Source organism: Argopecten irradians, chromosome 1, assembly GCF_041381155.1.
Source record: "Argopecten irradians isolate NY chromosome 1, Ai_NY, whole genome shotgun sequence".
Taxonomy (NCBI): Eukaryota; Metazoa; Mollusca; class Bivalvia; order Pectinida; family Pectinidae; genus Argopecten; species Argopecten irradians.
Genome location: NC_091134.1, coordinates 15,863,351 through 15,887,680, shown reverse-complemented (window position 1 = coordinate 15,887,680; position 24,330 = coordinate 15,863,351). Strand labels below are relative to the sequence as shown.

At 34.8% G+C, this 24,330-nt stretch overlaps 1 protein-coding gene across 2 annotated transcripts in view; it reads right to left on the bottom strand.

The window, feature by feature from the left end:
* The window catches only part of LOC138318926 (agrin-like), a 177,008-nt gene that overhangs the window by 34,087 nt on the left and 118,591 nt on the right, over positions 1–24,330 (bottom strand). The window contains exon 1 of one of the 2 annotated variants that reach the window (XM_069261752.1): positions 6,816–8,183. The exons of the other annotated variant lie outside the window; for it this stretch is intronic. Within the exon in view, the coding sequence (XP_069117853.1) occupies positions 6,816–7,200 (385 nt within the window). The 5' untranslated portion in view covers positions 7,201–8,183. Of the gene's footprint in view, positions 1–6,815; positions 8,184–24,330 lie in introns of those variants that run through there. 2 annotated transcript variants of the gene reach the window in all.

The window sequence follows — 24,330 nt, the reverse complement described above, 5'->3', positions numbered from 1 at the left end:
AAAAGTACATATGGGTATATTATTGGAAGAAATTGCATTTGAAAAATTTCTAAAAAAAAATGGCATAGATCTGATAATTTTTTTGAAAGCACAAATGGACTGGAACAAAATTTAATTGGTTACATATCATTACCATGTATTTCAATAATTATTGCTTCATTATACTGACAATATATGGATGACTATGTGTGGCAGAGACCCTCACAGTAATGCACTTCATGAATACAGAATCTGAAACCAATTCAATACAACTTCCTATTTCTGTCATAGCCTGAATGCACACTGTCAAAGGCAGCCCTTACCTGTAGCTTGTAACCAGTATTAATATGAAATCAGACAGCACAAATCAATACCACAACTACATTATAATATGCTTGTTACACAATCTAACAGATTTTACAAACTATCGATGCATGGAGCAATAAACTCTACTGATAATGTAACGGCACGCAACCTGAGCCAGTTTGTAACAACTGTTTTAATTGATCCCCGCCTCAGGTGTGCAGGGCCGCCTCACAGGTGTATTGCTATGCTAATCAAGTGTCACTATTTAATTTCAGGAATGTATTATTGATGTTTAGCTACTGTGTTGTTCACTTCTGGAATAGGGAAAACAGTATTGCAAAGTAAAAGTATAAAAAAGATGTAATAGGGAAAACAGTATTGCAAAGTAAAAGTATAAAAAAGATGTAATAGGGAAAACAGTATTGCAATGTAACAGTATAAAAAAGATGTAATAGGGAAAACAGTATTGCAATGTAACAGTATAAAAAAGATGTAATAGGGAAAACAGTATTGCAATGTAACAGTATAAAAAAGATGTAATAGGGAAAACAGTATTGCAATGTAACAGTATAAAAAAGATGTAATAGGGAAAACAGTATTGCAATGTAACAGTATAAAAAAGATGTAATAGGGAAAACAGTATTGCAATGTAACAGTATAAAAAAGATGTAATAGGGAAAACAGTATTGCAATGTAACAGTATAAAAAAGATGTAACTTCCATTGCAGACTCATTGGGTTGGAATCTGCAATCTCGATCTAATGGACAGTTTACAAGTTGAGCTTTATTGTCAGGTCACCAGCAATTGACAAAGTCCAGAACTGCTACACTCGAATTCCCTGATCCTTTCTCAAAACATTCAAAGAGCTTGTTCTCAAAAACAGTCTATATTTACCATCACAGTGGATATTTTGATTTAGTTAAATTGACACCTAGCTTGTTCATATGCAGCAAAGTTGAACTTAACATCCAAAGAGCTATTAGAGCATTTGGTTGATGTTTGGAGGTCCAGAGTTGGAACCCCAGTCTGGCCGCTTTATTTTTCTTCTTTCCAGTTACAAAAGTAAGCAATATATGAAGAGAAAACTTAGCAGCCTGACTCAGGGGTTTAAAGTGTACACCTCAAAACACGTTTTTTAATAGTCCTATAATATTCAGCTGATGAAACTATTCAGCTACCTGGTCACTGCATGATCAAATTTTTTTTATTAGGGGCTTCACAATATATAAAGATATTATAAGATGAAGATTTGAACTGGAGACCTGAGGAACATCAGATGGGGTGATAAGTTACCAATTGAGCTATCAGCATTATCAAAATGATTTAGAACCATTACACTGCTTAACTGAACTTATGTTTTGGACTTGATCCTGTTGCAGGTGCAATGCCCATGCAATTAAAGACACAGACAACCACAACATCAGCTAAATTTATTATTTTGTGAATAGGGTATAAGCATTGAATTTTAAGCAACACATGAGAAAATATGCATCAGGACAGATATTGGACATCGATTTGATTCATTCTCGTCATATATATTTCCCTTTCTATTTTACTTTTAGTCATGACATGCATGATATATATCTCCTTCCTTATGGAAAATCAATTGCATGCATACTAACTTACTTTTTTAAGCATTTAGAGTAAGTACTTTTAGGGTATATAGTGCCTCTCTAAATGCTTGAAAATGGGGTTGGATGGTCACCACTTCTATGATGAAAATCATAAGGAAGAAGCACATTGAGGCACATTGAGGCTTTGAAAAACAGCGAACATCCCAAGATAACTGTCTTGGCTTTCGTTTGATTGTGTTTTCAGAAGATTTAATATCTCTCCACATTGTATCTGGATATTTACGAGGCTTGTGTTTTAAAAATTTCTAAAGAAAAAACAGACCATGCACAAAGATAAACTTTTAACATTTCTTATAATCTTGTCTACAACGCAAATAATCTACAATTATTATGCTCTGTTTCATTGGTTGTGGCATGCGCAAGTGGACTTCGGACTTACACCATTTTCACTTTGTTCCACGAGGTTTGTATCATTGGCTGATATATAAGCTACTGTTGTACTGTATTTAACTACACATATATTCAGTACCAAATTTGTGGTATAAGGCCTAACTTTAATACTAAAAGGTTGTATAAATTTAACATATTGTATTTACATTCACCAATTGTATTGTCATCGCGCAAATGGATATAAAGAAAACAGCGATAGAACCGCACAAAGATTGGAACTTTTAGGACTTATAATCTTGTCTAACCGTAGACGCAAAGCTCTGTTTCATTGACCTGGTCCATATCTTCATGTGGCATGACCATTGGCTTTCGTCTGGTGTTTTTCATCACCAAATCATATATAGTCACTGATATAAAGCTACTGTTACTGTATTTACTACACTATTTTGATTATTCTGTTCCACATTGTATATTCAGTACCATATGTTGTATAAATTTAACATATTGTATATTAAGTTACCATATTGTACATTCACCATATTGTATTGTCATCGTTTTGAATATTCAGTACCATATTGAATATTCAGTACCAAATTCAATAGTCAGTACCATATTGCATATTCAGTACCATGTTGTATATTCACATACCATATTGTATATTCACATACCATATTGTATATTCAAGAATCATATTGTATATTCACATATCATATTGCATATTCACCATATTATATATATATTCTGTAATTCCATACCATATTGTTTATTCAGTACCACATTATTATGATGTATATTCATCATATTCTATATATTCACCATATTATATTTTCAGTACCATATTGTACCTTCGATGCCATATTGTATATTCATTGTATTGAATCTGCAGTCTATATTGTATATATTCAGTACCATATTGTCTCCTTTCCTTACCCATCACCTGCCTATAATACACAATAACTGACGTGTATGGACCCACACAATGGATCACTATTATCTGATAAACCCTACAGTACAATATATCTAACCGTTAACCTGGCAAACAGACAACAAGGGAAAAATGTTTCTAATGAGCTGTTCGTAGAAACAGCGACATAAGATTTATACCAAAATCAATAAAGCGTTTCTAGACTGCCTCCGGCTCCGTGTGCAGATGAGTATAAGGCTGAGCCCTTTTCCGATTGTATTTAATACGAAACATGAAGGTTTTCTCCTCTCAGACAGAAGAACATGGAAACTTGAATTATATTAACTGCACCCTAGAGATGCTATTGTGTCTCACCCAAGGTTGTCCAAGTATCAAATTAGCAATAGCCTTGCATAGAACAAAGTAAAACAGAAAAACAGCTAGTCTCCCAATGTACAGATGGTTAAAGATGAATATTCATCTTGGAAGATAAGATACTATAGGAGTTACAATGGAATACCGATATGCTACATGAAAGTTTTAACATGACAACGATATGTTAATGCACATGTATGATTATAGTGAATTCATGAACATTTCTTACAGCAATGCTTATAAGAGTACATATAAATTGTTTGATTCTTTGTCATGAAATATGTTGGGGATTTAAACCTGGCTCCCTAAGGAGACACCCAATTCCTACGATTACCTAATTTAATGCAAATTTCTTGAATTTGTTAACCTAAGCAACTCTCAAGGTGGAGAAATAACACAATTTGAACAAAATGCCACACACCCTTACCACTTAGCCTCCTCATCTTAGATAACTGTACGATAGGGCAGTTCATTAAATTTAGGCATTCAGCATTAGCCATAAAGCAATGTGTGATATATAATGTAGATTTGTGGTGGAAGCATATTTGGCAGAGGTTACCATAGTAATGTATTAATTCTATCTCAGTAATATCATCAGTTGTGAATGTTTAATGAGCATAAAAGGCCACAGACATCCCTAAGGGGTAAAGACAATATAATGGCTAATGGCACTTGCCTTTTAACGATTTTGATTCAATGTCCAATAGACATCTCGAGGGATGACAAAGCTCGTATGGGTTATCTATGATATCACATTTATAGATAGGATTAAAATCTATATCTCTATTTTTAAAAAAAATATTGGATAACTCAAAAACAGACAAACAATTATACAATTGACTTAGCCAGTTTAATGGCTATGCCTGACTTTTTCATGCTCAATTAAATGTATCATTGTGATATTGAAGGTCAAGGTCATTCATGTAAGCAAACATATATTCTGATCTGATATCCATTATCCCTATGGTAAAATTAGATTGTATGGAAATCATTTGTGCTTTACATTAAAATTGTAACCATAGGTATTGTTTTTAGACTGAACATACCAGACAATCATCCAATTAGATGATGAAAGATGTTGGTGATTTAACTCTCATTCAGACATGCTTTCATGGCCAATGTGAAGACTTTTTTTTTCAATGAAATAGACTTTTGAAACTAAGGACAAAAAATTTATTCCAAAATACTACTTGTGCAATATCATTTTCTGTGGTAACTTAGATGTGGAGAAGACTTTAATGATTCTAACAATTACCTAAAAAGAGTCAGTAACCCCAGAAATTGGTATAGCTTTCCTTTTTTATTACATACTAATTGTACAAAATGACCTCAATACTCTTGGTTTTGAATTTAACATGTAGCTGACACTTTGACTTTGAATGTAATTGTCAAGGTCATTGAATCCTTTGAACAACTTTGGTAGCCTTTTTTTACCTGCAACAATAAGCTAAGCAATAGAATAACACTAATTAACTTTTGAAACAAGTGACTTTGAAAGTGTAGAAGATATTAACTAATTTGCTACAGGCCAAATATCATATCATTCAGGACTCTTGAATGCATATTTATTTTGAAGTTGATTGACCATATTAGCAATTTAAACAAATTACCAGTCCTATTATGTTGGATTTATTACTATTTATCATGACCTGTGACCTTCTGTTGGCCCAACCATCTTGCCTTTAATTTTATAAACTCTATTCATCTTAAATTATATACTTTCATTCTGATTCTTGGCTTCTTTACAAATTCACCATGTCCCTGAATTGCCTTTTCTTAGAGCTATTATGCATTCATAATCATTGACCCTTACATGCGCCTTTATCAGAATTTCATCACCTTTTTGCCTCTTAAAGCAGCTCTTTATCACAATCTTGGGCTTCATTTAAGCCCTTCGTTTTGACCCTTTATTTATTAATTTTCTTTTGGCCCAATATATCATGCCCTTTTGCTTTTTTCAGCAATTTATTGTGCTTAGACTTATAGTCCTAATTACTTCTTCAGCATGCCTCTGGAATTTCTTTAAGCCTATCATTTAAACCCTATAACTTTGTATTTTCTTTTGACCCTTCATCAAGAACCTTGGATTTCTAAAAGACTTTTATCTTGACACTTTCCATAGTAATAGACTATCATGATAGCCACTTGTCTTGGTTATAATCCCTTGGTTGACCACTTGCTTCCTTTATATAGCCTTTTAGTCTGATGCCCCTAATCTCTTTTAGCTTTCATCATAACTCTTGGCCATCTAATTATTAACCCTTTGACACAATCGCCGGCAGTCTTTTTGTTATTGATTAGGAACGGTTTACCATATTTTGACCCATTGGATTTTGAATGAAAGTGAAGGCCATTTGTTTTAAGATCTTATTAGCAGTGTTTTTACCCTTCCCTGTCCACCTCAATAATCATGACCAATGAATTTAGAAAATTGCTTGCAAGCTACACAGACCAATTTGAAGATGAACATTGTAAGTGGATATTTAATCAAGACTTTGCCTCAGATTACTTAAAATGCTGGAAACATGTACCTGCAATGACTGCATGAAAGATTAATTTTGAAGCTATTTTATAGCAAAGAACAGTTGGTCTTCTTTTGAAAACTGGAGATATTTGTTAGATATGATTGATTATTAACATACATCTGAATGGGATGTTATAGAATGCAATGATGTTTGGATATGACGATATGGGACAAGATGACATCAGGTGACACTTTGTATGATTACATTGCCCCCTATTCCAATATATACCGGGACATTCAAACACAATAAAATATGTGGCAACTATACCCACACAGTATGTGCTCAGACCTGCATGAAGAAATATATTTCCTTGTAAGGGTACCACCATGCACGTTACCGTGCATCACCCTTCACAAATTCAAGTTCTGAGCCAGAGTTCATCAAAAAAAGGCCTCACTGTTAACCCTTTAACCCATCAAGAATATTCATCTCATAGCTTATAGTAAAGAATATATAGTTAAACCTGTCTATAAAGGCCGACCATTAAAGGCAGAGGGAAAATGGTCTTTATACAAAGGTGGTCCTTATACATAAGTAATTGAGTTGACATTTGTCATTTGGGACCTTAGAAAGCTGGTCTTATTAAGCAGGTGGTCATTATATAAAGGTGGTCGCTTACTTACAGCAGGGTTTCATTGTGTAAAGCTACATGTTACAATATCAAATAGATGTATTGATATGCTCTTTCATATCATGCTTCATAGTTAAGACCATGTAATTTTTTTTTAATAATCATAATTCAATTAAAAATATAAACTTACTGCATTTTCCGTAGTATTTAAGTTTTATTTCCTTCATATCACGACAAGACGCTCGTCGTAGTTCGCAGGAGCTGTTGTAATCCTTCCCATTGGTACCACAAACAGGCATACCTCCCAAGTTGTCCCCATAATTATCACATCGCTCCGGGCACATGCAGCGGTGGGAAAGACCGTTTTTAGAAGGCACACAAATGGCCCCTAATCTACATGTAACTCCATCACAGGGGTTCTTGCTGCCAGCTGGGAAAACATAGCAGGCTTGACAAAGGCCAAAGAACGTTTGGAATATACCTGCACTTACTATTATAATCCACATGCTTTTCAAGTTTTTCAATGAAACTGATTTTGTGGAAAGCGAGCGTTTAATTTTCATAACCATTCCCATGGCCTAGGATCAATAATATGATGCTGCTCTGAGAGACGAGGCAGCCATTTCTCGATGTCAATATTCCTCTACCACCATAACTCTAGCTGCATCCATAAACCAGGAGCACACAGCCATCAAACACAATTCTTCAACATTCTAAACCAATATGTTTCTCCTGGTACATATATATGTGTGAGAGAATGATTATAAGATAAAGATCCTGATGGATATTTTGTCAAATATCATAAAGGCGACCATCTGCTTTTTGTTCCAGTTTAAAATTTCAAACATTTCACTGATCCAGATTCAGTGTTGCGCAAAACATAGATCGGCATGCGTGCAGTATTTACAGGGCGACAAATCTATCGCTTTAAGCACTGCAAGCTGAATATTATACACATCATGTCTTGCAATTGTATATCATCTTTTTGAGTCTGTGAGAATCTCTCCTACATTCCACAGGCAATACATCAAAAACCATTTGAAATTTCCAAAATTTCCTTTTTCGTCAATTTACACAAAAGGCTGTGAAACCACTCTGAACAATTCAAATTGATCCCAATTTAGTTCTGACTTGATCTAATAAGCCCAGTTCTGACTCGGCGCTCTGGGAACAGAAATATCATTGCTATTGACTGCCACACAGTATCTGTTGATATCGTTAAAGAATTTCAAATGAAATTACTGAACCGTCTGTTGGGCCATTGCTCTTATCGGCACTATATAGCCAGTACATACATGTGTACACACAGTTCAAAAAGTCACTTTACTGAAAACATTTCATCTGAATATTGACGTATCAGAGTTCCAGTTGACGGCACAGTCATTTTTCACATTATTAATTCATTATTAAATGGCACATGTTTTGTTTTGCTATGGAAGCTGAGTCTGTGTGTTGTAATGCATGAATTGTTTACTCGTCCATCCAGACAATGACAGTGTCAATCAACAGAGATCCATCGTAATCTGATTGGCTACTGGTGACTGCATCACTCAATCAGATATATTTTTTTTTATAACTAATAAATGTCAAACAAGTACGGTAAGCATACAGTCAGTTATTTATCTCCAAATTCTATAATCAGGTTTTATAATTGTCCATATCAGATAGATGCTGATGATCGAGATATAAAGTTTGAGTTCAAATGGCTAGAAATTTCCAATACAGAGATTGTCTGAAAGCAAATCTCAATGGTAAATATCAGGATTGAAGTCACGCTTTAAGTGTCACGTGATGAAATTATTCACTCATTCTAAAGTAATATCTGATGTTTTTTTCACAACACTCCTGCTGATATCAATGAATGGTTGAGAATAAAGGTTGAAGATTGCACGGCGTCTACTGCACTAACTGTCGCAATCTTAGTCAATTATTCCACGGAATCATCACAGTTTTATCTCGCGGCGATCTGCTGTTAATTCTTACTGATCATGATAGCATTACAGCACAGATTCCAGATCTCGATCGGAACAGACTGTCGTATCATTTTCACAGCACCCTTCCGAGTATTTCATTAATGTTTTTGGCCACGAAGGAATGCAGAACTCTCTCATGTCGCTATGTGTCACTGCCTTCCACACAGTAATTATAAACGTGATGGGCGAGACGGTAGCTGGTCGTCGATGAACGGCGACTTATCTTGTGATGATATTGATTTCAGTGGAAACAATAAGTGTCCTGCCTAAAAACCACTGGCCAACATTTGGCTTCGCACAACAAAACATTGGCTCTGATTATTTCTGGAATTCTTAAGTAAACACATCTCCCATGCTGCCTTTATAAAGACATCAGAGAGATATTGGAATACACAAATAATGGTTGCAAGGAAGCTAGGAGCAGTATAGCACACCGACAAAGCACACATGTAGACCTTTGAAAAAAAATCAATTCTTTTTCTGACAGCGTACATTCCCTAAGTCACCAACCAATCAGATTGAATTGTTTGTTTAGAAAGAAAATTCGGTCTTTTTGAATAAAAAAGAAATTTGAACTGAAAGGGAAAATAACTCATGCATACAAAATTACATACTAGGTGTATGGTAACTTATGTTTTTGGATGTCTATAAATACATTTTTATGTATATCTCTAGCTTTAGACTTTCTTAGCATATGTTGAAACATGTTCTTGTCAGTAAGATGCAACTTTAATGTCAAATATATTGAGATTGATAAGCTAGTAATCCGAAGATATATTCTAATGTTAGAATTTTAAATGTAATTTCCAACATCACAAAAATGTTCTTTAAAATATTCCAGCTTTTTATGAGGTGGGTTAGTTTTCAATTTATAATAGAGTGGTACCTTGATCAGCTCAGATATTTTTTGAGTTTTTGCGGGACATGGAGGTGATCTCAAACATTTGATCTATGAATTATTGAAAAATGGTTGAATGATTGAATGATAAATACTTACTCTCTGAGAGCCAGATCATATAATTTTAAAACAACAAAATTATAATTTTCTCATTAAAAATTTTTGATCTTCATAAATAACAGAAATTAGGAATTAGATACAGACAATGGAATCAAACTTCAATTAAAGAAGGCAACTGATTGATTTTCATTACCACATATATATTTTTTTTAAAGATGCTTTGACCACCGCTGACAAATGATATTTTTTCACTAACATAAACAAGAGCAGACGATTTTGTATTTTTCTTCAGTTACAAAAGTTACTGACTTTACACCATTATCACCATTGAACAGTTTGATCTTCTAATTTTACTTCAAGTTAAAATTACAAAAAATATTTAATTGCATCCCGAAAAAATTCCGTGGCACTATATTGTATATGGAATGAAGTACTGATTGCACATGCACAAACGGCAAAATAAATTATTTTATATCATTTTTTTTGTGTTAATTAGACACATATATACACAATTAAACACCAATTTTTGTTCAAGTGATGAATATAATTTATGCTCTGTCGGCGGTGGAGCATCTTTAAACAAATCTTTGTTTTCTCAGTATATATGCCTTAGGATGGAGTACAAGAAATGGACTGGTCTGTGACTTTTGCATTTGTCTTTTCGGTAACTTGTGGTAGGATGATTATGGTAGGATCTTGCATGCCCATTTCATTGAGGTAGCCATCAGCAACTACGTATACATGCATGGTGGCTTCAAAAGGGGAATAACTGGTGCTAGAATAATTACATCTTCGTTTACTGTCTGCATGTATTTTCAGCATGAGTTCCAGTGTTTCTCGATTTCTGATCAAATCCTCATTTATAAGGTTTTCCCTCCAAAAAAGTCACTTGGTTTCATTCAGTATTAATAATGAAGAGAAAAAAACCCTGAAATTTAATTTGTTTTCTCAGTTATCCTTAAATTTGGAATTGTAGGAGACAGCAGCTCCACAAACCTCCAGGAAATCTCATTAGAAGGTGTAGCAGTGTTAGTTATACTGCCTTTAAACTTCATTTTTTATGAGAACATCAGAGTCGGAACCAGTTCCTTACTTTGTCAAATTACCCTTCGGGAACACGACTCTGACAGTTCAGACTATCAATCTGTATCTTCTCTAACAACTTCTTCTTTTTCATACTTTAAACAGACTGCTGGTCCAATTTCAATGTTCGTGTAATCTCTAAACCCGGCATGGAGGCTCCAAGCTGCTACAATAAGATGCTCCTTCCAAAGATTCCAATACTTCAGATACCGACTGTGATTTCCAATTATTCCGTGGAAAGCGTCGGGAGCTCTGATCACGTCACCAGCTTGTCCTGTCTGTAATTCCCGAGCTAAAACACTCGCCGCTAATCCTGTTCAGCCATTATACAACACATTAATCTAATACTCTCTGTAATTTGACGGTGGTCCGTAATGGTGTTCTGTGTTGATGGAGGGAAGCATCCCCAAGTCCACTTACAGTCTATTATAATCACTGTCATAAAATATTTGAGATCGAACGCAGAGTGGGAGAGAGACGAACGTACAACATTTTGCCACCTCCACGGTACACGAGGACAACATAATGGCTACACTACAGAAATATATACATTAGTATAACTAAATCCAGAAGCCTATCGCCTATTAGTACCAACATTTGGACAGCAATTATCAAGGCTCAGACGTATCAATATCGGCTCATTGTCCATCCGAGTCATTCTATATAATGATTCAGTAAGAAATATATACACCAGAGAATTGGCACCTGAGGTTGCTTATAGAACCTCACTGCCACCTCTTTCTGTCATTAATTCCTATGAGGCAGCAGAAACTGGACACCCAGGCATGAAAAAATATCTGGTTGATTTTCTGTAATTGTAACGGGTTTGTAAAACCAGACATCAGAGCATTCTGGCTCCAGGAACACTTATATAGCTAAGAATCCTCTGCAATAGAAGCAGAAGCTGTTGGCAGTAACATTCAGGTCAACCAAAGCATTGCTATCTCTTGACCTTCAGGTGTGGTAGTTGACAATTACCAGTAAGTTTTTTGCCATTACAGCGTAAATAAAATTAAGTGAGTTAAATACTTAAGGATTTCTCTGTCGTTCTAGCAAAACATTCATGCAAAAAACCTGAAAAGCATTTGATCATAGTCAACAGTTCAAATTTTTTGCCATCTTATCACTGAAAATTGATTGCCAATGAATGATGGCATCTACATTCAGATTCAACTATTACTTAGTATCCTGCTTAAACTAGCCTTCTTTGAAGAGTCAGTATAAAAAAATGAAAATATAAGCATTTGATCAATTCAGTTATTTGCTATCTCATTGACTAAAATGAAGTCTCGCTCTTTGAATCATCAAAGCAATATGCATATATGGCACAACAAACCTCACAATTACAAAATTACAATTCAGTTTGCCATCTCAGTCACTAAAATAAACATTAAATTGTACGTGGCATCAAGAGTAGATGAACAAGGAAAAATAAGTTTAAGCTTGCTGAACACCACAGCATAACAGTACAATTCAGTCTGCCATATCGCGGTCATAATAAAATGAACGTTAAATCTTGGTATGAAGGCATTGACACAATCCCCTGGTAAAACACCACTCTCTGGCCTGTTATAATCTGTAAATGGATCCCAATCCTATATCACTGTCTACAGCTGGGGTGCCATTTACAAATCAATAGCCTAAAAATTGATGTGACTTCTCAATATCTCGGGTCCGGTAACGATGCTGGTACCTATATCATCGTCGTGACCGATACCTAAATTAATCTTCTCCATTCTCACACATCCAGCCTGCTGGAGGTACAGTATTAATGAGCTGATCAATCCATATAAGACATTTCATCAATATCTAATAGAGGCCACTGATCAAACTGCCACTATATCTAATACAGCTCATGAACGGTCTTAATACCAAAGTGAGGGTCAAATCTGTACACACACTATTTATGGATTGGTATCGACATCGAAACATCAGTTAATTCATGTGATATAAAGAAATTACTAACCAAGGCCATTTATATCAGTGAGTAAACATCAAATCAACATCAAATGCTGCAAGCCTAAGTATTTTTAGAAACAATCTTCGGTAAATTGTGGACTTGCTGTAACTGTATTAATTTTAGCGGTAGTTTTATTTAGGCACATTCGCTCTGCCATAACAAGTAAAATTTTCGATAGTGATTACAACTGCAAAATATGACTTCACACAGACTGCCTTTGACGTTTGATTAATCTTGACTTTTGACCTTTAAAGCAGATATTTATGTAGCAATTGTCTAATATACCGGTAGCCACATGGCTCCATGGTTATTAATGCAGAGAATTTTCATGATGGATATTATAAGTCAAATGTGTCTATAAAGATCACACAAAGAACATTAACAAAAGTGTATATAGTGAAGCTTTTTGGTGCTCTAAGGATCGGTGGTCAAATTAAGCAGGTGTTCATTTTATAGAGGTGGCCAGTAGCTACAGGTTTCAGTATATAAATGTTATGCATGAACATTTCGAGCCTGCATGTTTCCACACATCCATACTGTTTAATCGTTATCACATTAACAGAAAATATTATAGCAGGAATAAACCACAGGGGAAAATGGCTGATGATAGATTCAATATCAACACCATCCCGCATGAAATATTACTGTAACAAAATCCATAGGACGGCCATATTTTATAACCGCCGATGAAACCGTGTGTAATAAAATAATGGATCCAGGAGGATTTAAAACGCAAACAGAATCATAACAACAAGGATTGTACACACAGCCACTCCCTATAATTCATTTGATGATGATATACTTGAATGAACACTATAAATTCTAACATGATGAGTCTGTAAAACTATTTGAGATATATATACATGTAACTATATATACACAAAAAACAGATGATTTTCAGGGAATAGATTGGGATAAATATTTGATAAAGTATTGATCACTTAGGTTAGTCAGTACTGTCAATTGGTGTGATGTGTCATTGCCTTCGGTCATGTGACAAATTCATTGTTGAAATGGTGGCAAATCAAAGTACTGAAAGTACTGAGAACTTGACGAAATTAGAATTCCATGAGGTTGCAATTTTTATAATAAACTGCTATTACATATTCCTCAATATCCTGATAAAGTTCATAAATACATACCAAAACCATAGTTTTCTTTCTTTTTTTATTATTAGTAAATATTTTACTTTCATGAACGGTGTCATATGCTTTCAGACTTGTCTACTCAGAAGAACATACTTTTGTTGATGCTCATGCAGGCTTGCAAACTCCATGGTGCTTAACAATACCCGCTGTATGTAACTAATATAACTAAGAAGACAACAAATAATGATGAAACTCAAACTTATAAATATATCTTTATTCTTTTGATTTGTGTGTGAAATATGGCAGGAATTTTTATGAAAAATGAAAAAGTCACTCTGAAGTCACTCAAAACTATTCCATCTTTGCATATTACAGAGTTAGCTCCCTTTCGGTTAGGTATCAATTATTACGTCGTTATTTTGTGAGCGCAATTCAGATCGGTTTTTGCCAAAAATTTTGATGTTACGCTCGCAAACACATTAAGTCACAATCAATACCTACTTGCAAGGGCAGATAACTCTGTAATATCAGAATAGTAATTCCAAGCAGCATTCACTATCATCCTCATCCTTTCAACAATGGGACCCTGATATCTAAGTCTTCAAGAATTTACCAAATCTAAAAATTCAAAATCCTATTTAAGGGTTAAAAAGCACAAAAAAAGCTAACAAAGAATTCTAGCAATACTAAATGTGACTTTGACCTTGACCTTAAACTGATTCTATAATTCAAATTTGTCGAAAAGATTTTGAATGGTTTATATATATATTCATATGCAATGACGTAAATTAAGAATTAAGCTATTCATAAAAGCAATTGCAAGCGACCTTGACCAATACTTGACAATCCTTGACTTAAAATTTGTTGAAGGGATGTTTTGATTTTCTAAATATATGTGATCAGTTTGTTACAAAAAAAAAAAAAAGAAAAAAAAGAAAAAAAAGTCACTAGATTTCCCTTGGTTTTTTGGTTTTATTATAATTATCAACCATGTGACATTGATCTGTTAACAGACCAAAACTCAAACTTGTCAAAGATATTTGGACTCTATATGTATGTTCCATCTGTTGAAAATCCATAAAGAAATGAAGCCTAATTCTAAGAAACATCAATTCTCTATATATGTATTACCGTATTCGACCAAATAAGCGCCAAGGGCGCTTAAAAAATTGATAAAACTGAAAAGGTGCTAATAAGTCAAAATTATTGCAAATTTATACCGTTTTATGTAGTTTTGGTCCTTATTTATACCTGGGCAATTGAAATTGAGGCCTCATAAATGGGGAGGGGCGTTTATAGGGACATGGGCGCTTATTGGGTCGAATACAGTATGTACAATTTGATAAATAAGCTTAATTAGACTGCTGACAATAGTTTTCTAACATAAGAACGATTTTATGACCTGACACTCTTGAAAATTGAATGTGTCTCAAAAATATTTTCATTTGGTATGAGTATGTGAAGTTGGTGAAAATCCATGAAAAATAGACCCATAACATAGGATACTCAGACACATTTCGTGTGGACAACTGGACAGACAGTCATAGATTGATGGATAGACAAACTGATTAATAGATGCTAGGACAAGTACAGAAGACCCGAAACACTTGAAGCATGTTCATTTCAGAATAAAATGTAGTATGTTACTTTGGTATGTACATGAATTCCACCACATTGAACTTGCTGTTTGATTGATTAGTAGGAAGACTGAAATACAAAATCCATAGGAAAAATGAAACAGGATATGCTGTCAACTGAGTCTGGATGTAAGCTGTTTCATATTGATCCACGCGTATGTGTCTAATATACTGCCGTTCCAATCCACAATGGACCCTGCTGTAGTGCTGCCATTATTTGATATCATTTCTGATGGATTTTTTTTCTGTTCCTAAGAGACCTTATATACATGAACTATCAGGCTCCAATAAAAACCTATGACTATCCAAGAGATTTGAAAATAATTCTAAAGAAGAGTCTCAAAAGTCTTAAAATAAACTGCTTATGAAATATGTATAACTCAAATGTCTGTATGAAAATATGTGTGTAAATGTGTTTCTGTAAACATTTAATTGTAGTGTTTTAAAACATGTCTGTTCAAATATTTGCTAAAATTTTCATAGAGTTAAATTCAAGTTGCATTATATTGTGTTTTAACATTGTATTTTTACTATCATGCATACAATATACTCTGTCAACAATACCAATTTGGTTACTTCAGCAGTTCAGCATGTTATGTGTCCAGTGTCATGTGTCAATGTATATTCATGAGTCTGTCACCAGCTAAAAACAGTACTTTTCAAAGCTAATAGCACACTTAAACAATACAAGTATATATGTGTACTATCATTTTTCTTTTTGTGTTATTACCAACGACCAATTTGAGTTGTTCACCCGGAAATCCTCAAAGAATCATTGAAAGAACTGCACAAGACATTGTGTTGTCTCTAATGCTTTTTGAGAAAGTGCTGGTAAATTTTCTGCAACAGCAATTTTGCACTTGCACTATGTCCTTATACACATGACTTAGTGTACCATGTGCCAAACATCTTTGTCTTAATAATATGGATAAGGAAGATTAAAACCTATGTTAACATGTTAGCAGACGTCCATTACCACCCAGTAATGTAGCAAGAGCAACATTACAACAGGAGGATATAGTATTACATTCCCAAAGCCGCTTGTGTCAACAGCCATACAGGGTTTTTTATGGCGCCTGTCACTTACGCCTTGACTTTTCTGGACATTAGTCAGGCAGACACAAGCTTCTAATATATGATTGCTTTCAGTAATTCTGTTAAGTCTAAATTGCTTCCACAAGAAACAGTGTCTCAAAATTAGATTAATGAAATAAGGCATTGATCATCATTTTGATTTTTGCGGGACAATTGTAGATTTCTGTCATCAAAGGACTACAAAAGATGTATACCTGATAGTGAATTAGCACATCTAAGGCACTGAAAACACCATAACATAAAAAATGTTCATGGTGTAGAAATATTATATTTTATTTTTTCCATGGTTCCTATGTAACCTCAAATATAAAAACAATGAAATATATTCAGTACATCATTAATATCATTGTTGTTCCATCCGAACCACAAATATTTCTATCAATAAAATAATTTGAAAATATTGAAATTAATCTAAATCTTTAATAATAAAGAACCTATAAATAATTCATGTACATACAGTGTGATGGTCTGGACATACATACTGTTGTAATGTCCATCTTAAATATCTCCTGGACATACCATACTGTTGTAATGTCCATTTTGGACTTCTCCTGGACATACCATACTGTTGTAATGTCCATCTTGGACTTCTCCTGGACATACCATACTGTTGTAATGTCCATCTTGGACTTCTCCTTGACATACCATATTATTGTAATGTCGATCTTGGACTTCTCCTGGACATACCATAATGTCGTAATGTCCATCTTGGACTTCTCCTTGACATACCATATTATTGTAATGTCGATCTTGGACTTCTCCTTGACATACCATACTATTGTAATGTCCATCTTGGACTTCTCCTGGACATACCATACTGTTGTAATGTCCATCTTGGACTTCTCCTGGACATACCATACTGTTGTAATGTCCATCTTGGACTTCTCCTGGACATACCATACTGTTGTAATGTCCATCTTGGACTTCTCCTGGACATACCATACTGTTGTAATGTCCATCTTGGACTTCTCCTGGACATACCCATACTGTTGTAATGTCCATCTTGGGCTTTCTCCTTGACATACCATACTGTTGTAATGTCAATCTTGGACTTCTCCTTGACATACCATACTGCTGTAATGTCCATCTTGGACTTCTCCTGGACATACCATACTGCTGTAATGTCCATCTTGGACTTCTCCTGGACATACCATTCTGTTGTAATGTCCATCTTGGATATCTCCTGGACATACCATACTGTCGTAATGTCCATCTTGGATATCTCCTGGACATACCATACTGTTGTAATGTCTATCTTGGACTTCTCCTGGACATACCATTCTGTTGTAATGTCCATTTTGGACTTCTCCTGGACATACCATACTGTTGTAATGTCCATCTTGGACTTCTCCTGGACATACCATACTGTTGTAATGTCCATCTTGGACTTCTCCTGGACATACCATACTGTTGTAATGTCCATCTTGGAGTTCTCCAGGACATAATACTGTTGTAATGTCCATCTTGGGCTTCTCCTTGACATACCATACTGCTGTAATGTCCATCTTGGACTTCTCCTGGACATACCATTCTGTTGTAATGTCCATCTTGGATATCTCCTGGACATACCATACTGTCGTAATGTCCATCTTGGATATCTCCTGGACATACCATACTGTTGTAATGTCCATCTTGGACTTCTCCTGGACATACCATTCTGTTGTAATGTCCATCTTGGACTTCTTCTGGACATACCATACTGTTGTAATGTCTATCTTGGGCTTTTCCTTGACATACTATACTGTTGTAATGTCCATCTTGGACTTCTTCTGACATACCATACTGTTGTAATGTCCATCTTGGACTTTTCCTGGACAAACCATACTGTTGTAATGTCCATCTTGGACTTCTCCTGGACATACCATACTGTTGTAATGTCCATCTTGGATATCTCCTGGACATACCATACTGTTGTAATGTCCATCTTGGACTTCTCCTGGACATACCATACTGTTGTAAATGTCCATCTTGGATATCTCCTCGACATACCATACTGTTGTAATGTCCATCTTGGACTTCTCCTGGACATACCATACTGTTGTAATGTCCATCTTGGACTTTTCCTTGACATACTATACTGTTGTAATGTCCATCTTGGACTTCTCCTGGACATACCATACTGTTGTAATGTCCATCTTGGACTTCTCCTGGACATACCATACTGTTGTAATGTCCATCTTGGACTTCTCCTGGACATACCATACTGTTGTAATGTCCATCTTGGACTTTTCCTTGACATTATATAATGTTGTAATGTCCATCTTGGACTTCTCCTGGACATACCATACTGTTGTAATGTCCATCTTGGACTTCTCCTGGACATACCATACTGTTGTAATGTCCATCTTGGGCTTTTCCTTGACATTATATACTGTTGTAATGTCCATCTTGGACTTCTCCTGGACATACCATACTGTTGTAATGTCCATCTTGGACTTCTCCTGGACATACCATACTGTTGTAATGTCCATCTTGGACTTCTCCTGGACATACCATACTGTTGTAATGTCCATCTTGGGCTTTTCCTTGACATACCATAATGTTGTAATGTCCATCTTGGACTTCTCCTGGACATACCATACTGTTGTAATGTCCATCTTGGATATCTCCTTGACATACCATACTGTTGTAATGTCCATCTTGGACTTCTCCTGGACATACCATACTGTTGTAATGTCCATCTTGGACTTCTCCTGGACATACCATACTGTTGTAATGTCCATCTTGGACTTCTCCTGGACATACCATACTGTTGTAATGTCCATCTTGGACTTCTCCTGGACATACCATACTGTTGTAATGTCCATCTTGGACTTTTCCTGGACAAACCATACTGTTGTAATGTCCATCTTGGGCTTTTCCTTGACATACCATACTGCTGTAATGTCCATCTTGGACTTCTCCTGGACATACCATACTGTTGTAATGTCCATCTTGGACTTCTCCTGGACATACCATACTGTTGTAATGTCCATCTTGGACTTCTCCTGGACATACCATACTGTTGTAATGTCCATCTTGGACTTCTCCTGGACATACCATACTGTTGTAATGTCCATCTTGGACTTCTCCTGGACATACATACTGTTGTTATGTCCATCTTGGAGTTCTCCCATACTTGGTTTATATAAGGTCATTTTCAGAGGCTGCACATGACCAGAGAGAAAAATGGGTTGGGTCAGCAATTGCTAGGTAGTGAATGGTGAAAGTTGATGTTATTTCTCCTGGTACTCCAGCTTTTCCTAACCTAGGCTAAACCAATGGCCTGTACATCCTTAGATGACCATCATGCTATAAATCATATTAAAACATCTGTCCTCCAGTTAGCGTTCATACTCCCGTAATTGCTAACTAAATGCAGTTCAATACTTTGATTTTAACATTTAAATAAAAAATTTATGATCAAATACTTCGATTTTGCATCTATAATTAATAAAGAATTTTCTCATCAAAGACAGATCAGCCATTTTCTGTGATAACTTGCATGACAACAATTGTGACAACATAATGATAATAATTTCAAAATTAGCGGATCTCAGTTCATGGACTGATGAACACCAACATTGTAAAGTTACATTACATAACTATAAATGTAGTGTGGATGCAGTGAGAATATAAATAATTGATAAATATCCTGCAGAATTTATATGAATGTAAAGCAAACATATCTCTTAATTACTAAAACCTTCCCCCTTTTCCATTTTTTTTCCAAATTGTAGAGATAATTTTTATTGACAAAAGTAGAAGAAAATACTTTTCTATGTGTATGTTTGTGAAAATGCTGACATTAAACAATCCCATAAATGTGATTCATAGCGGCAATATACATCATATAAACAATGTAATAAAAATTTATTGTACGGCAGATGTGTACGTGAAAAACAACTATAAATGTAATTACTTGGGGTGCTATAATTCACAGTGTTTGCTGTCAAAATGAAATAAAATCTATCCCCACTTTCTCAGAAATTCACAGCACAGCTCAGAAAAGATCGACCTGGGAAGGAAAACATATTATCTAGCTAGCAAATACTTATTTATTGACATGGGCTCAATTATACACAAGATAATTCTGTTTGTACAGAATGGAGTATCCATTCATCAGATAGATCTGCAAGGTCCATGACCAAAATCTCTTGGTTATTAATGCTATATCAACTCGTTTTTTCTTTGCATCATTTGAGTCGTTAAGTCCATAAAGAATCTGTTAATTAAACCCATAAATGAATTAACTTAAAGTATATCCATGGAAACTCCGCACATTATTTCTGTATTTTCAAAATTGAATCCCTTTTCTGGACATTTCCATTGATACCATTTCAAATACGAAACTAAAAATACTGAGTTTGCCTCCATTGTGTCTGCACCATACTGCTCTGAAAACACCAAACCAGTTTTAAAGCTCTGATCTGGATGGGACAGAAATGGGTTACATATTGATTATACCCTGGCCATCCCCTATCCCATCTGCTTCTCTCAACCTCTCAATCACTGCAGATTATTCAAAACAGTATTTCTGTCCTTTTTTTTCTTTCCTTTTCTTTCTATCCCCTTATGTTTATTGTTTATTTATTATTTTATATACTTATTTTGTTCATATAGGATTCACTTGAATATTTTTAGACAGCATATAATTTATTTTTCTTAAGCTACCATCCCTCTTCATACACTTATCCCACTTTACCTCCTTCCCCCCCTTCCCTTTCTCATTCTTCATTTTTTACCTCTTCTAACCTCCCATCCCCTTTTCATTAATGATAATAAAAAAAATTGTATTAAATTTCTAGCATATGAGAGGAAAATGCCAGAACGGTAAGAAATTGGATAAATGTACATGTATATGTGGCAAATGTAGGTTTTGTTAATACATTATTTGAAAAAAAAAGAAAAAAACAAAGAAAAAAAAAAGATTATTCAAAACGAACACATTTCATACACCCCCTTTCAGCAGCATTTGAAGAGAATGCATTGTGTTTGTTTGTCCATGCATTTCATACTGTTTACTTATCTTTCTGAACAGAATTGAATTTTCCTAAATTGTTTACACAATGTAAACTTAAGGTTCCGATATGATTTATTAATCCAAACTTTTATAGATTGCTTTCCTATAGACAATTGCTTCTGAACTCTGTAGTTCATGTATATATATCAAAACATGACATATCCCTCTGGTAAAGAAAATATTATGTTTCATACATGAAACATAAATATCAATAGAGCTACAAATGAAACGATGATTTCGTGTGAAGTCATCAAACGCTATAGATAGCGTGATGCCAGATATTTGACGGTAAACGTTTGTAACGTTTATCTTATTTGCTATGGTGTGAACAAGTTTTACACGGAATTCAATTACAAGCATCTGTGTATAGGACCGAAGGTGTCGGGTAGTTATAATAGTCGATCACATGCGAGGTGCAATCTTTTCTGATTTCTGGTACGCTGGTATAATTAAATAACGGCATATAAAGCGGCTCGCTAGGACAATCTGACAACAAGTGTTAATCGTCTATGACATGTACAATACTGCTCTAGATGTCTGTATTGACATTGCTAACACTTACTCAACTGCATAGGGACATGACATAATTCTATGTTCCAGGGAGTTTAATAATAACCGTGGATTAATTTAGGATCATGAGAAGTCATGTCAAGTCTCTGATCTGGTGGCACACGAAGCTGGAGGTCTGATGAGGTGTTGGGTGTAAGATACACTGGCCACCTATGGTAGCCACCTGAGTCTGTAGAATACTGAACACGTCAGCAAAATTTGGCTTGATTATTTTTTTCTCTACTACATGTCTCAAACTAGGGGGAGATAATTTAGTGAATAACTCTGCTGAGAGAGTCTTATCAACAACAGGGTCTGGTGGCCAGTCTAGGTATAAGGGTTATAAGGAGTCTTGGCCTCCAGCAGATACATTTACTTATAGTTTGTCAAGTTTTGCCTTATCCAGATCCTACCATGAAGATCCTGGGGTTTTGCTTACAATATATAATTCTTTTAGATTAATTAACCTTTATATCTTGGGAGTCTGACCTAAACAAACCCCATACAGATCTTGGTAGTTTGCCTATATATGACTATAGATACATTTACATTGTATGTAAAGATCTTGGGATATTCTTATATTAATTAGATACATCAAGATCTCAAAGGTTTTCCTATACCTACAAGAAAGTCAAGGGATTCATGTATATAGCTGCAAAAAGATCATGGGTTCTATTTATAAGCCTTAACTTATTGTCAAGCTACATAAAGTATCTTCAGTAGCACTATGCCAGCTATATATGGGTGTTGTATCTCATTTTGGTGAGATATGCTTTATTGTGATCAGCCAGGAACGATGCATAATGTAAAATTGCAGATGTCTTTTTAAGTAGTTTTCAGAGGAATACAAGGTCTGTACACTAATGAGGCTATCTATAAATAGAACAAATTACAGGTCTACTAAAGATGCTGCAAAAACAATTAATGCTGCCTCATAATGAGCCTTAGGGAATAATTAAATTGAGTATGTAATATAGGAATGGAAAAATATATGACCCGAACTGGAATCTAACCATACATTTCTGAATTCTAGACTCATGAAAAGCTAAACGTAACCATTAAAACTATCTAAACGTGAGTCGTAGTATTCTCAGACTTGTAATATCCACCTCCAAATGAAAATAAAACTGGACTTTATCTACATGGTACCTCTATTTATACCTCCTTATTTTATTCTAGTGATATTGATTTACTTATTTCTTGAATATTTGATGATTTTAACATTAGCGTTGCAATCAGCATGCATTGTATATGGACTGTGTTGAAGACCTGACTTTGAGTCCTCAGTATCTTTTTAACATTTTTACAGTCCAATCTACAACTATTCTAAAGGCTATAGGATTCTTATCTTAACAGTGTGGCCTTCTAGATTTAGCTAAAAACATTATAATAATACCCATGCAGCCTGCAGGTATAGAATTTTCTTTTTCCCAGGACCCAGCAGCTTTCTAATGTATTACCTCTGCGTCAGGTAATGCATCATCGTGATCAAATGTTTTTCCCATTAAAATCTTGTAATGAATTTCAAACTGCCCCAGGATAGAACTAAATTAAAGAAAGAAATTGTATCTGTCTTCCTCAGTTTGAATTATTAAATATTTCCCAAGAAAACTGGTAATTTTCTCCTTCTAAATTACTTCGCTAGTTTTTTCTTTATCGTCTCATCATGTTTACCTCATCCAGCAAGTTAAAATTTAATTGGATTGGGATGTTGAAAAGACACGAAGCTATCACGCTATATGAAACAAATTCTTTCAAATATGTTGCTTCATAATAAATGACATTGTATAAATGACTTGTACTTTGAATGAAATTCCAAAATGTACCAAACTCCTCAATTTGACGTAGATTGCACTTGGCATAGTGGTTAAGGTGTCACAACATGCCTGACAACTTCAATCTTTGAGTTACAAATTTGAAACCTCTGTGCCACAGCTTTCCCTTCACATTCTTAATTAACTTGACCTTGAGTAATTCCTTTAATGACCCTGCCTGATAACAAGACAAATAATGCAACAACTAAAAATCTAAACCATACAAAACAAAAAACAAAAAAAAAGAAGGAAGAAAATGCATAACAATCACTAATTCCATTGTTTGTCATCAGAGACTTGAACTCTGACCCCTTAAGTCACCTTAATTCCTCCTGTTTCAGCTACAATTAAATTGTTTCATTAGCCATATAGAAGATGTATTAACATGATAACCTCATCAAAATTTCATCATCGTCAGGTTACTTGACAGCTCCGTAATTGATAGCTCAATATATATTTACATTTTTGTTTTTATTTCCGCAGCGAAAAATAAATTCAGCTCCACACACATTCAAACACTTAAAAAAATGTCTGTAGGACAAAAAA